A 15,659-nucleotide genomic window follows, 5' to 3' on the forward strand; every position below is an offset into this window, starting at 1 on the left:
GGTATTCCACTGGAAATTTCCATTTAAAAAGTCTTACGCTATTGTTTGAGGATACAAACCCTACACATCACTGCATTGATTCGCTCTTTAGATGGCAGAAAGCTAACGGGCTTTGGCTACAGAGTATAATCATATCTGTTTCCTCATCTCCTCATCTGTAGCGTGTCACTAGCCACAGTCTGTGTGGGGGGTGGGGATAGAACCCAGGGCCATTCTACCTCTGAGCTATACCTGCAGCCCTATTTTTATTTTTATTTTGAAACAGGATCCCACTAGGTTAATGAGAGTCTCACTACTTGCTGAGACTGTCCTCACACCTGTGATCCTCCTGTCTCAGCCTCCCAAGTACTGTGACTACAGGCTTGTGCCACCACACCTGGCTTTATTATCCTCTTATCATATCAGCTCATTATTATGATAAAGCATGAATCCTTCAAACAAAATAGCCATGTTGTTGTATCTAAACTTTTCCCCCAAGAAGACAGTGCCACTTGGTTCTAGTAAACTATCACAAACTTTCTTAATTTATGGATATTCAAATATAAGTAGTGCTTCCAAATGCCCGAAGTAGAACCAATTCCTATGGTGAAAATCCATGCTCATTCAGGCATGTGCTAACAATGCTGTCCTAGGAATCTATTAGGGCAGTGCATAGAAGGGAAGAGATTCAAAAGAAGGCTGGCAAAAAAAACACAAAAAGGATCAATTTAGGTCTTAGGATTCATTCCGTTTTTGATATAACAATTGATCATTATTTTAAGTATACTATGTTCTTTTAAATAAGACCCAAGCCTACTAGCAGGCTAATGCAACTTAAGAAATTAATTCTTCAAAAATCTTAGAGCAAGGGGTTCTCCAAGTCCAGTAGTACTAGAATCACCTCTTAGAATTAAAAAAGAAAAATGATGCCCAGGTTCCATCCCAGAATCTCAACTCGCGACTCAAGAACCAGCAGTTCTTTATAAAAACACCCCAGATTTAAAAAACACTACCCAAAAGCAGTAACTGACTAAACAATTACACAACTATCCAAATAATGCCTCGTGATATCTCTTCTGTATCCTTGAAGTGTTTTTAAAATGCGCACTGATTCTTTTGTCCCTCTAATGAGGCTGGGTAACTTGAGACCAAAGACCATTCCTATACTTCCTTCGATTTTTCACAGGGCAGTGCTCAGTGTTATTATCTGTCCATCTTGCTCTGGGTTCTTTCATCAAGGCCATTTCTAGCTTAAATCTAATCGTCGAAATGTTGTTTAAAAGGACTATCATATTTTTTCCAAAGGGACAATCCCCTTGCATTTGCTTACCGTGGCCAGTCAAAGTCATCTGAGGACGCTATATCTCCATCAACTCCACCAGACACGTGGAAAAATTTAATAGATGGTTCTCCTTTCTCTTCTTGGAATGACCCTAATAACACAAGACTGATTTACTAGATGCATCCTTCTTGAGTGCAAGAGAAGCTCTTCCTTCCTGGGAGGAGCAAACCTCTCTAAATCAGGGAACAATGTGCCGCGAGTCCTTTGTTCCCACTGCCATGTGGCATGTAGTAAAGAGCGTGCAGATCAAGGTGTTGTTCTTCATTCAAACCAAAATCACTGAGTGACACATTTTAATGTATAAGATGTACAGTCATGATATATTAAATACAGCAGTTACCACTTACTGAGTGCTATTAAGAATTATTTCTTTACAGAATAAAAGTATATTCAGCTAATATACAGCTAGAAACTTTAACTATTCTTTATATGTGCACTTCGCATCAAATACTGTAAAAATCTCTATTCAAAATAGCTCTGCATTGTACATGTTTTTTCATTTTATAACTCAAGAATGGCTTTCTTCCAAAATACTTTCTTGAAGATGAAAGATGATCAGATAACATGTAAAAGCCCTTTCATGAAATCTTAATTGGCAAATGTTAATTTCAAATAGCTCCAAAAATATGTAAAAGTTAGAGAAAACAGGAAAGGAAACTTCTGTAGCCAATTCCAGGATTCAGGACCCATGACCCAGGTGTGAGTGGTCATGGGCAAGGGGACTATAGCAGAAGCAGCACTTCAGGAACCAGAGGATCAAAGATCTTCCAGTGTTATTCCTAGGCCTGATCCACTCTAAGTCCACATACACTCTCTTCAGTAGCTAGCAAAAAACAATGCAATATAAGCCAGGTATGGTGATACAGACCTGTAATCCCAATACTTGGAAGGCCGAGACAGGAAAAATGCAGGCTCAAGGCCGGCTACAATAACTTAGCAAGACCTAGTTTCAAAATTTAAAAAGTAATAGCTGGGCATGGTGGTGCACGTTTGTAATCCCAGCATTTGGGAGCCTGAGACAAGAGGATCAAGGTTTAAGGCCAGCCTCAGCTACTTGGTGAGGCCCTTCACAACCCAGTGAGACCTATTTCAAAATTAAGAATAAAAAATAGGGCTGAGGGTGTATCTTGGAGATAGAAAGCCCCTGGGTTCCCTCCCCAGTACTGAAAAACATATATATAGTAAAAAGTAAACGAAGGAAGAGTGAGAGCATGGCTACGAGTGTAGCTCAGAGGTAGAACGATCCTGGGTTCAATCTCCCTCCTGTGCCAAAAAAAAAAAAAAAAAAAAATCCAAAGCAATATAGAAAAAACCCAAAACATCCTTTATAAGGAAAATCACTATCACTAGAGATTAGCTCCTGTGGTGGTAGAAGAGGTCTGGTGTCAAATTTGGGTCTGAAGTTTGATTCTGTCCTTTACTACAATATAATCTTGAAAACCCACTCCTAAGTGCACCAATTCACTCACCTACTAAATTATAAAAACAATTGAAAAATAGGATATCATGATTATGATGATTAAAGTAAACAAGATAATATATGTAAAGTACTTAGCAAATTACCTAACAGAGGCACTAACAGATTCTGCCTATTATCAGCAAGTAAGTGGGAGGTGGTGATTTTAAAAAAAGGCACGCTAAAGCACTATATTCCCCTACAGAAAATAAGTGCTCTAGCTAAGTAAACAAATCCTCGTGCTTGGTAACTTTTTAGAAAACTAACCGAGTACATATTTCTAAACAATCCTAAGGGGCACTGCTGCTGCTCTTGTTTGCTCACATGATGTTCCTTAATTTTACTGCATTTGGAAATTATCGGAAACTTTATGGCATAAGATTCAGTATCTAGCCTGGTTCTTCCAGACACTCTCAATCTTACCAGCCAGTTCTCTAAAGGTAAGTTCCAATTTCATTTGCTCTGGGGTTGACCCCCCTGTAAGTTCGGTCTTAAATTCCAGATCTGTGAACGCTAAGTGGAGGATCTCCTTCTGAAGCGACTTCTTAAACCATGGTCCTCTTTCTTGATCTGCCCGAAGATCAGGTATCGGGAAGCGGACAGAAAGATTTAATGCTGGAGCAGCAGCCTGCACGGACACTCGACAATTTGCAGGACTGTGGGAATCGTCTAGAAACACTTCAGTGAAAGCCTTGTGCTGAAACACAAAACATCAGAAAAGCATCAGTGCGCTCGATGAAGTAAAAAGACATAAATGACATCAGTGTCAACATCTCAGCACGCGCAGACATTAGCTCCTCACTCGGCACGATGCATAAAATACAAGTCAAAGCAACTGCCATGTCAGTGCAGTGTAGTAAAATCCCATAAAGCGGCAACTACCAGCAAGTTAAAACCTGATACAAAAATAAATCAACCAAAATAAAAACTAAAGTGAATAGTAAGAATATGCTGATCTTATATAAACCACAAAACTACTAACAAATGCAGGCTGAGCTGGGCATAGTGGATCACGCCTGTAATCCCACTTCTTAGGACTCTAAGATTGGAGGATCACAGGTGTGAGGCCAGCCCGGGAAACTTAGGGAGACCTTATCTCAAAATAAAAAAAAAGAGTTTGGGGTGTGGCTCAGTGGTAGAGAGCCCCTGGGATCAATCCAGTACACCCCCCCCACACACACATACACAATGCCATTCAAACAAGTTCATTATAAACTTTTCTACAGAATGAATTAAAACTAATCAATCTAGCCGGGCATGGCAGCACACGCTTGTAATCCCCACGCTTGGGAGGCGGAGACAGGAGGATCGCGGTGGTTTGAAGCCAGCCGCGCTGGCTTAAGAGACCCTGTTTCCAAATAAAATATAAACTAGGTCTGGAGTGTAGCCCGGAGGTAGAAGGGTTCCATCCCCAGTACCACCAAAAAACAAAACAACTAACAAATCTTGATTCCGCTGTAGGTGTTAATGCTCCTTCGCTTCTTGAGTCACTCTTTAATCACTTAGATTACAAACTTCTCTTTTTATTTTTATTTTTATTTTTTTGGTGGTACTGGGGTTCCTGGAAGCCCTTGTACTTCCAGGCTACACTCCCAGACCTATTTTATATTTTTATTTGGAAACAGGGTCTCCTAAGCCAGCGCGGCTGGCTTCAAACCACCGCGATCCTCCTGTCTCTGCCTCCCAAGCACGGGGATTACAAGCATGGGCCACCAAGCCCGGCTCAAAGTTCTTTTTTTAACCGAGACCTTGGTCCCCTACCCCCCACCCCACACCACCCCCCGGTACTGGGGATGGAACCCAGGGGCATTCTACCGTCAAGCTACACCCCCAGCTCTATTTTTTATTCTTTATTTTGAAACAGGGTCGTACTGCATTGCAAAGGGCCTCACTAAGAGCTGAGGCTGGCCGCGAACCCAGATCCTCCTGACTCAGCCTCTCAAATACTGGGATTACAAGTGTGCGCCACCACGCCTGGCTTAGACTTTGATTTTTAACAAACCTATTCTACTCGTCCCCTACTCAACTTTCTAGTATTAATCCCCATTCTCAGGCAGAAGTAACCCAGGAGATTAAGTCGTCATCCCAATATACCTGTGGCTAACAGCATATACAGAGACTAGCCCACAGAACTTTACTTGTAATTGGTGAAAATAAAAAATGAAGAAGGCTACTTAATGTGAACACTCAGCACCAAGAGAAAGGTAAATAAGTAGGGAAGTTGCACCAAATCGGAGTAAAAGTGATGTACTGCAGTAGTCAAGAGATTATTTTCCCATTTTCAAAAGTATATCCCAAATTTGGGTTACACTTTTTTGGTGGTTCAAGAAGTTTATTAAATGTGTGAAAAGATAAAATTTTGTGAATGTTATAATCACAGCATATAAACACAAATATGACATTTTAATTCCATATAAAAAGATCAAGTGTGGTATTTATTTTATAGATCTCATTTCTGCATTTGTTTTTTTACAGTACTAGGGAATGAATCCAAGGGTGCTCCACCACTGAGCTAAACCACACCAACACACCCCCTTTTGTGTATGTATGTTTGTGTGTGTGTGTGTTAGTTGCAAGGGATTGAACCCAGGGGTATGCTACCTTTGAGCTATACACAAGCCCTATTTATTTTGTTTTTAAACAAGGTCTCATTAATTTGCTGAGGCTGGGCCCAAACCTGTGATCCTCATGTCTCAGGCCCCCAAATACTGAAAATACAGGCATGTGCCACTACATCAAGCTTTTATTTTTCATCTTGAGACAAGATCTCACTTAAGTTGCTCAGGCTGGTCTTGAACTTCTGATCCTCCTGCCTCAGCCCCCCAAAGAGCTATGATTACAGGTAAGTACTACCATGCCCAATCCTGATTCTTTTTCTACACACCAATTTTATTTTTGTAGTTGTAATAAAAATTTACATAGAATAATCTATTCTACTTTTTCACTTAATACGTCTTGATAAGCCTTCTTAATGTTGCTATGCCATCTTCATAACCATCATTTTAGAATAAATGCATAAAATTTCATTCATTACATTATCAAAACTTAGCTATTATCAAGCCATAAATATCTCCATTTCTGCCAGGCGTGGTGGTGCATGCTTGTAATCCCAGGATTTGGGAGGCTGAGACAGGAGGATCATGGTTCGTGGACAGCCTCAGCTACTTAGTGAGGCCCTCCGCAACTTAGTGACACCCTATTTCAAAATAAAAAATAAAAAATTGGGCAGGGGTTGTAGCTCAGAGGTCAAATGCCCCTGGGTTCCATTCCCAGACCCACACACACAAAAAAATCTCCATTTTACATTATTAAAAAATAGCACTGCTTTAATATGTGCTGCCTAATCTATTAATAACACTTAGTTCAGAAATTATCTCAACAAGCCTATTGTTAAATGCAGTTATGGTTATTTACAACTCTTGAATACTTACCAGACTAATATGCTTATTATATGATGTATACATGTGAGATGCCATCATCTCTACTGTAGTAAGTTTCTGTGGTTGCAGCAAAGAATTTAACCTGTCCACAATGCTGATATCCAGTTCACAACATACTGGATTTAGTTTAATTTGTAATTCTGCCTTCTGAGGAACTGAACTAAGTCTTGCTTGATTACCCTTAAAAAAAGGGAGGGACATTAACACAATCATTAATAGTACTACAGAATTAGGATAAAATCTTAAAATTGTGAGAAAATATATATCAAGTAAAATTTTTACATGTCATAATCACACACAAAAAAATCCTTACCTGGGGTCCTCTACTCTCAGAATGTTTATAATGAAGCTGAAGACACACAGGGGGGTGGGCATCACTTCTTTCTTTAGAATGGAACGTTAAAAGCTTAAAAACAAAGATGCAGATAAATTAAACCTAAGATATTAAGCTATAATTAATCACAGATTCATAAACATGCCAATTTAATAATGAGAAGAATACAGCCAGAAAAGCTGGCTTTCAGCTTCATTTTTATGACTTAAACTAGCAATGTAAATCTTGGATTCGTTAACTTCTGAGATACTTGGTACTTTATCTGCAGAATATAGGTGAGGTTATTCAAATAAATTGATACTCAAGAAAGGGCTTTGACGCCGGGCATGGAGGTGCACGCTTGTAATCCTCGCGCTTGGGAGGTGGAGACAGGAGGATCGCGCAGGTCAAAGCCAGCCGTGCTGGCTTAAGACACCCTGTTTTCAAATTTAAAAAAGTATAAAAATAGGTCTGGAAGTGTAGCCCAGACGTAGAAGTGTTTCCAGGAACCCCAGTATGGTGCACACTTGTAATCCCAGCATTTGAGAGGCTGAAACAGGAGGATCATGGTTAGAAACAGTCTCAGCTACTTAGTGAGGCACTTTTCAACTCAGTAAGATCCTGTTTCAAAATGAAGAATTAAAAAAAAAAAGGGCTGAGGATGTAGCTTGGAAGTAGAATGCCCCAGGGTTCCATCCCCAGAACCACAAAAAAAAAGGGGAGGCTTTGAAAATAAAACAATGTATACTGGCAAAGGAATAGCAGTAAATGTTAAAAGTTTCTCCAGGTCACACTTTATTTATTTATTTGTTTGTTTGTTTGTTTGTCTTTTTATTTTTTGAAACAGGGTCTCACTGACTTAAAAGGGCCTCGCTAAGTAGCCGAGGCTGTCCATGAACCGCGATCCTCTGGTCTCAGTCTCCCAAATGCTGGGATTGCAAGTGTGTGCCGCCATGCCCGGCTTAGTCACACTTTTAAATTAGGAAAAAAATCAAAATTGTAAGAGAACACAAAACATTTTGTCTTAAATAGTACTTAATAAGTGCAGACATTCTGCATTTGCTCAAGTAACAGAGTTCTTCTGAAATGAAGGGTGCTCTGAAGATGAATGAAACAGGCATTTGTATAATAACCCGTCTGGAGGCTAAAACAAGACAAACCTGAGTTGAAAACGTCAACGGGTTCATAACGGCCTTTAAGTGCCATAAGGAAAATCTGTCCCAACAAAATGCAGACAAACTAACAGTAACGGTCCCATAAGCTCTCCTATATATATTTTAAGAAAACCACTGCTATTCATACAATTCCTAAAGAGCAAGGCATATTGAAAGAATGATTCCAAAGGAAATACCCAGCATTTACCTCTGTATAATGAGGAGGAGCAGAATGAGAATCAGTCGGGAACAGACACTCCAGAAACTCCACGTGGCCAATCGACAGGTCAGTACTAAAATATCGGGAAGCTGATCTTTGTCTTTGTTCATAGGAAACCTTGATGCCAGTGCCTATAAACCTATTATAAAAACATAGCATTTAAGAGTATCAGATACTTCTAAGTTAAGCAATATTATCATAATAAATCAGAATATATAAATGTTAATATTAGTAACTACCCTCTTATTTTAACAACTTCCAGTTAGCAATGACTGATATTCCTATGACTATTAACCAGAAAGACTGCTTCAAACATCGCATCTCTGACAAAAATATTAGTTCTGTTGATGGGAAATGGTCCATAATATACTTTTTTCCGAACACTGCCCTGCTTGCTTCTGCATTTTAAATTTTCACTGCCATTGGATAAAATATTTCAAATATGTAAAAGATAAAAAATTGTTTCTTAAAATGATCTAAAAATACTGTGTGCTATTTTAAAACTTCAACTGGCAGGACCAAATGAAGTCTGCCTCTAGTTTCTGTGGGTTTTGCTATACTTTCTACATGTAGATATATGAAAACTGGTCAGAAATACCTTTTTAATTTTACTTTAAATAGTAGAATGCTAATCTGTCAGATATATTTTGATAGGTGTCAAAAGTACTCTGCATATTAACTTTAATATTTAAAAAAGTCAAGTTAAAATATAATCCCATGGTATTTTCTAAAAAAATAAAGTACATGGTGTAAACCATTCATTTAAATAACTTATCAAAGCTGGGCATGGTGGCTCACACTTGTAATCCCAGTACTTTGGAGGCTGAGACAGGAGAATCTCAGGTTTGTGGCCAGCCTCGACTACTTAGTGAGGCCCTCCACAACTTAGTAAGAATCTGTTTCCGAAAAATGTAGAATGAAAAATAGAGCTAGGGCTAGGGGTGTACCTCGGAGGTGGAATGACCCCAGTTGTGCAGAATAAATAAATAAACAACCTATCATTTAACAAATTCATAAATAGTATTTGTAGCTTAACAATACTATACTTAAAACTTCAATTATCCATTAGGATCAACTCATAATGGATGACTGACAATTTGGACAGCTTTTGTTTTCTTTAAAGGAGTTAGAAATGTGGCACCACAGCGCAGGATCAGCCTGAGTGTTATTTCCCACCCGTGGCCAGCAACAGGCGACTGTTTCCACGTGTCTTCTCGTTAGTTCTGCTCTCACTACCACCGTCATCTCTGCTAGTGCCCCGGACAATAGGAACTGCTTTCATGACTGTAGAGTCCGTTGATATGATGGCAAAGTATGGTCAAAAATTTTGGCAAAGCCGGGTGTGGTGGTGCACGCTTGTAAACTCATACATGGGAAACTGAGACAGGAGGATCACAGGTTTGTGGCCAGACTCAGCAACTTGGTGAGGCCCTTGGCAACGTAATGAGACCTATTTCAAAATAAAAAAAAACTAGGGCTGAAGGTATCACTCAGAAGTCGAATGCCCCTGGGTCCAATCCCCAGTACTATATACACACAAAGAAACTAGACACTAGCAGAGCAGCAAGCGACAGAGAGAATTTAGCAAACTCCAGGTTATCTGGATCATGTCTCTCCATTATTCTGCATGCCACATAACCTGAATGAAAAATTCTACACTGACGAATGAGAAATTTCTATACTATATTTCTTGTAGCACTGCAAGAAAACTTCATTTCACTCATTTGACGAATAAAATGTGAATTTTAAAAACAAATGCAGATAAGTAGGTAGAGAGACACGAAAGTCCACACTGGTTCTTTCTCAAGGATCGTCAATAAACACGACAGAGTTTACCTAAGGTGGTCGTGTGAACAAGCTTCTGCAAATACTGTTCGGAAAGACTTAAAGTCATCTGCTGACAATGCTGCAGGATCGATCTTTTCTATACAAGTGAAGAAAGCTGTCGCCATAGATGTCAGCGGGTTGAGGTTCAGCGATGTTTCGGGTGGAGATAAAGGATCGATGTGAAGCACAGAGACTGAAAACGTTCCGACAGCCAGTCTCAAAATAAGCTCGGGCCTGGACTCGTCCACGGAAACAGATCTGGAGGGAAGAGCTGAAACACACATGTTGAGATTAAGTACATGAGATAAGTCACCTATCAGATTTATAAAACATTTACTCATATATTAGAAAAACAGCTGATCACACAACAGTTAGAATTATATTCAATAATTATGGTTTAATAAACTGTTATCTTGTCACATCTTATATCCAGGATCCTTGATGCTTGAAAAACAGATTACATCACAATAGTAAATCTGAACAACACTCTTGCATAATACAACTGTAGTGGAAAAATCAAGATTAACCAAATGCCACACACCTTTGAGAATCATACATTATCATCATAGCTTGTTTATTTCAATTAAGTTTTGCAGAGTAAGAGCTGGAGGTTTAGTTGTGGTAGAGTATGTGCCTAGCATGTGTGAGGCCCTGGGCTCAATCCCCAACACTGGGGAAAAAAATTTTCATTTGCATAATAGTAGCTTAAGCTTCTCTTTCAAGGAATATATAAATAATGAAGGGAAAAAAAACAGTGGGTTAGAGGTGTAGCTCAATGGTAGGGTGCTTGCCTGGCATCGTATCTGCCCTGGGTTCAATCCTCAACACACACACAACCTGATGGCTGACTGAGGTTCCTAAACTGCAATAATAATAATAATAATAATAATAATAATAATAATAATGAGGAGGAGGAGGAGGAGAAGAAGAAGAAGGAGAAGGAGAAGGAGAAGAAGAAGAAGGAGAAGGAGAAGGAGGAGAAGGAGAAGAAGAAGAAGAAGAAGAAGAAGAAGAAGAAGAAGAAGAAGAAGAAGAAGAAGAAGAAGAAGAAGAAGAAGAAGAAGAAGAAGAAGGGGAGGGGGAGGGGGAAGGGAGGGGGAGGGAGAGGGGGAGGGGGAGGGGGAGGGAGAGGGGGAGGAGGGGGAGGGGGAGGAGGAGGAGACTTAAGGTACACTTTGACACTAACAATATCTAAGGTTTTGGGTTTTGGTGATTAAGGGGGGAAGGAGTTACTGGGGATTGAATCCAGGGGCATGCTACCTCTGAGCTATACCCCCACACTTTTTATTATTTTTTATTTTGAAACAGGGTCTCACTAAGTTGCTGAGGGCCTTGCTATGTTTTAGAGGCTGGCCTCAAACCTGTGATCCTCCTATTTCAGCCTACCAAGTACTGGGATTACAGGCATATTCACTGTGCCTGGCTATAATATCTAAGTACTTAAATATAAAAGGGATACGATGAATAAGTATTCAGAGTAAGTTGTTTAATAATTCTTCATTTTCTTTCTAAACTTTCTAAACTTTGTTTCTTGTTTTGGCCTACACCAAAAGAAAAATTATGAAAAAAAAGAAAAGCAAAGGTATGAAATGCATGCTGAGCATGCGCAAGGCTCTGGGTTCAAGTCCCAGCACCAATAAACCAGACGTGGTGGCACATGCCTGTAACCCCAGTACTTGGAAGGCTGAGAAAGGAAGATGGCATGTTTGAGAACAGCTTCAGCAAGTAGTGAGACTCTCATCAACCTAGTGAGACTCTGTTTCAAAATAAAAATAAAATAGGGCTGGGGGGGTAGTTCAAAGATAAAATGCCCCTGAGTTTAATCCCCCAGTACCATAAAAAAAGTAAAATTAAAAAAAAAACCTGACATTTATGGAAGGGAGAGAGGGAAAGGGAAGGGGGAAAAAAGGATAAAAGCAGAATGGCATTCTTTTAAAAAAGAAACAAATTTTTTAATTTTAAAATCTTGAGAAATTTCAGTGGAAACTACCAACAAATGCCTCCCTTGAACTTACCAGCCTTCTGCAGAGATGACTGGTGAGCTCGAGTGGGCGGGAGTGCTGACCCTCTGACCGGCTGCTCCTTGTGACGATCCAGGAACTCTCCCCACGCTGGCTGGAGCTGCAAAAGATTGCCTTTAGCACGTGAAGAAAGGGCAGGATCTTAGAAGCAACTTTTCAAGAATACAAAAGAAATTAAATGATACTTTACCACAGTAGCACTTAATGGAGATCCTGCTGGGGTATTTGTGTATGTACTAGTTAGAGATAACTCCAGGTCCATATTTGGGGGGTCCCCAAGGGGTGGAAGAGAAGAGAGACTATGGGACATGTCCATATCAGCCATGGAGAAGAAAACTTCTTCTTCTGGAGAGAATTAAACTTCATCACTTATGTCACAATTTCACCAAATCAAATCTTTTAAATAGGTTAAGAAACATTAATAATCTTCTTCCTTTGGGTTAAGATATAGTGATGCCCCAAATTGTATGTTAGTTGCAATAGAGTAATTGATTTGAATCCAAGATATGAACGGAATAGTAAAAATTCAGCCAAACATAAGGTAACAAGATTAAAGTCTCCTATTGATGAATATTTTGTTTTGAAGATGATACCTAGTATTAAGTGATGTATTTTTAAAGCTGTCATATGATGATTTAGAAGTTAAAATTGAGTCTCTAAAATTGAATTAGCATGTATAAGGCCTTAGGTTTAATCTCCAGCATAAATAAAGTACAAATATATTGCCATCTCTAGTTTCATTTCCTTTAAATAATACGTTATTCATGATTTTATTTACATTTTAGATCCTTCTTTTGAAGACTGTTTTACCGTCATGCAAGTGAAGCTTGTTACAGCTAAAATTTCTTAAGTCGGTTTTAATAGTTTTATTTGGGTTCAATAGTCTATTCTTAAATTCTTATTATTTATGGTATATATTCTAAAATATCTATAAATGCAAAATTATACTAGGTAACAATATTACATATAATTGATGGGAAGATTAATAAAGAAGGTTCCCATTTGAAAAAAAAACTACTATATAATCTTTGAGCACAAAATTTGGCAAAATGAATAATTACTCCCAATTTATATTTTGTGTAAATTTACATTTTTATAAACTGATTTTTACTTAGAAAAAAATCATCATTTATAAGACAAAACAATATGATCAAAATAACTACATAATCATGTGCTAGTGTACCAGTGAAATTCTGTGGTCAGATCAATTTATAAATTAAAACTTTCTTATAATATGGGTTTTCTATTCTTTCATTGTTCAACTCCTTTGCAAAAAAGCCAAAATTAAGGTTGATTTTATCTATGATGATTATGTATGATTCTGGTGTCAACTTGTTTGAGTTGCTTACCACGGCTAGAAGGTGTACGAGCCGTTTCTGTCTCATAAAAGCTCTGCTCTGAAGATACACCCACAGAGAGGGAATCTTTTCTCAAATAATACCGGTTTAATTCCATCTGAATTCGATACTCGTCTTCCTGCTGCATGGGTCGGTTTTTCCTATCTTTATTAGCTAACCCTATTTTGCTAGAATTCTCTACAAGTATACAAAAGGGAAGCAAAACAGTAATTAAATTTTGAGTTATGTCAGCATTTTTCTCCCCAAACCCATTCATCCAATACCAATGGCAGCTTAACAACATAGTTAGTGCAAAATTACCACTATTCAATATTAATCAGAGATCTGAGCAACAGTCGTAAGCAACTTAGCCAGGAATCAAAAAACCTTCCTCTGGTACATAGGAGTCATTAGAAATACTTAAATATGCGTGTAATTGTATAGTGTGTTCAAGAATTATATTTTTCAGTTGTTTGAAATACTATCCCAACCAAAGACATGAGTGAGAATAAGTTTTAATGAGTTAAGAAAGTGACGCACAGCCGGGCGTGGTGGCGCACGCTTGTAATCCCCGCGCTTGGGAGGCAGAGACAGGAGGATCACGCAGGTTCGAAGCTAGCCGCGCGCGCTGGCTTAGGAGACCCTGTTTCCAAATAAAAATGTAAAAATAGGTCTGGGAGTGTAGCCCGGATATAGAAGGGCTTCCAGGAACCCCAGTACCACCAAAAAATAAATAAATAAATAAATAAAGTGACGCACACCGAATACAAATCTGTATCATGGTAACACAGTTTAAAAGACCCAAGGCATTAATATTTAGGGTTCTTATTTATAACACATCTTTAGTTTTACACCTTCAAAAATAACGAGTTTTCCTATATATGTTATATATTTTAATTTAAAAGTTTCCAATTTTTTAAAAATAATAACAACAGAATTATACTTGCCTGGTCCAGCAATAGCTGCTAACATATCCAAAAGCAAGTGTACCTGTCTTGGTGACAGGAATAGATGAATAGAGTCGATCTGTCCATCAACATCCAACTGAAAAAATATTCAGGATGAATATTCTTTAAAAGCTCATCACCACAAATTTCAGTATCCTCTAAGGCATTGAGATACACATTTCCCTGTATTCTTAGATTCCCTTCGCCTAAGATTCTCTCTGTTGATTTACACATCTACTTGAAAAGACTTAAAGGCCACCCAAAGTGTGATTCTCAGGTGTCTGCTCCAGGAAGTCCACCCTCTCCTAGGCATCAGAGTAGAAACCACAGCTGACATGAGTGCTTCTGTGGACTTCTCTGCCCCTAGTCCTTCTGGGTAAGCAGAAGCTCCATCACACTCTCTCCTGATCACTGTGGAAGACACTCAACAAAAGCACTACTCTACACTACCTCCTAGAAAGTCAAAAGACAACTAAAAGCAAACACTGGAACAAAGCAGCTTTACATTCAATCTAGGCAGTCCCCTATTTTCATACATAAAGCATTCCCCCGAAATACTTTAAAACTGAAATATGAAATACCAAATACTACTCAAGGAATATCATTCTTACAGAACTAAAAAAAAAAATATCATAAAAGCTTTCATAACATTTTGAACCCATAGTTGACAGACTTACTGAGCACTGGAAATAAATGAGATTTAACACTTTGCGTTTTCCCAGCAATGCCATCTGTGTCTACACTCTAGTAAGGGTATCAGATCTATGCTTCTCAATGGTAATCTCCAGAACTTTTTTTTCCACTTAGCATTCGTTTGTTAGATAAAAATATATGCAAATACTCAATTTATTACACAAAAATTACTATCGGCAAGGACGATACTATGTCCAAATACTAAATACTAGCTGGCACACAATGAGACCATGCGAAATTTCCACAGGTTCATTTGTCGCCTAATATACAGAACTCTAAAGGTGACATATAAGAAGCACTTACACAAATCAATACAGTGTGCAGAACTTTAGGACTACATAGACGAAAACACAAAAGAACCATAAAAGTTATTGCTGCCGATCTTCTTTCTTAAAGAAATGGCACGAATGCGTTCCCCAGACACAAATGCACTGGTTTCCCAAGGATGTTGCCACAGCAGAGGAGTCCCCGTGGTGTTTACCTGAACGATGACCATGTGCTCCCTAACAATCCCTTCAGGTTTTTTTTTTTTTTTGGTGGTACTGGGGTTCCTGGAAACCCTTTTACCTCTGGGCTACACTCCCAGACACCTATTTTTTTATATTTTTATTTGGAACAGGGTCTCTTAAGCCAGCGAGGCTGGCTTCGAACCTGCGCGATCCTCCTGTCTCCGCACGGGGATTACGGGGGCCACCACGCCTGGCCCCCCTCAGGTTATTCTGTAGAGGCTGAAGACCCAGGGAAAGTATTTTATGCCTTGAGGTAGGTCAAAGTGGTAAACAAGAGAAGAGCAAGAATCAGTAAGAGAGGCATGTGCCCATTCTAATTATCCCTGACCTGCTCCTAATCCTACTCAAATATGCTGGTCCAAGAAAGTATTCCTGGACATTCTTCAATCTTTTGAAAATCTTTTTATGTATATTCACAAGT

At 38.8% G+C, this 15,659-nt stretch overlaps 1 protein-coding gene across 1 annotated transcript in view; it reads right to left on the reverse strand.

Annotated features, from left to right (window-relative positions):
- Positions 1 to 15,659, reverse strand: part of ATG2B (autophagy related 2B) — a gene marked incomplete at both ends in the record, with an annotated part of 73,877 nt that overhangs the window by 40,799 nt on the left and 17,419 nt on the right. Inside the window, 10 exons of the mRNA XM_080707546.1 lie at positions 1,310 to 1,412; positions 3,201 to 3,474; positions 6,209 to 6,397; positions 6,531 to 6,623; positions 7,893 to 8,043; positions 9,741 to 10,002; positions 11,747 to 11,852; positions 11,943 to 12,097; positions 13,102 to 13,287; positions 14,037 to 14,133. Of these exons, the coding sequence (XP_080563672.1) occupies positions 1,310 to 1,412; positions 3,201 to 3,474; positions 6,209 to 6,397; positions 6,531 to 6,623; positions 7,893 to 8,043; positions 9,741 to 10,002; positions 11,747 to 11,852; positions 11,943 to 12,097; positions 13,102 to 13,287; positions 14,037 to 14,133 (1,616 nt within the window). The remainder of the gene's footprint in view (positions 1 to 1,309; positions 1,413 to 3,200; positions 3,475 to 6,208; positions 6,398 to 6,530; positions 6,624 to 7,892; positions 8,044 to 9,740; positions 10,003 to 11,746; positions 11,853 to 11,942; positions 12,098 to 13,101; positions 13,288 to 14,036; positions 14,134 to 15,659) is intronic.

This window comes from Muscardinus avellanarius (genome assembly GCF_963383645.1).
Source record: "Muscardinus avellanarius genome assembly, chromosome: 12".
Classification (NCBI taxonomy): Eukaryota; Metazoa; Chordata; class Mammalia; order Rodentia; family Gliridae; genus Muscardinus; species Muscardinus avellanarius.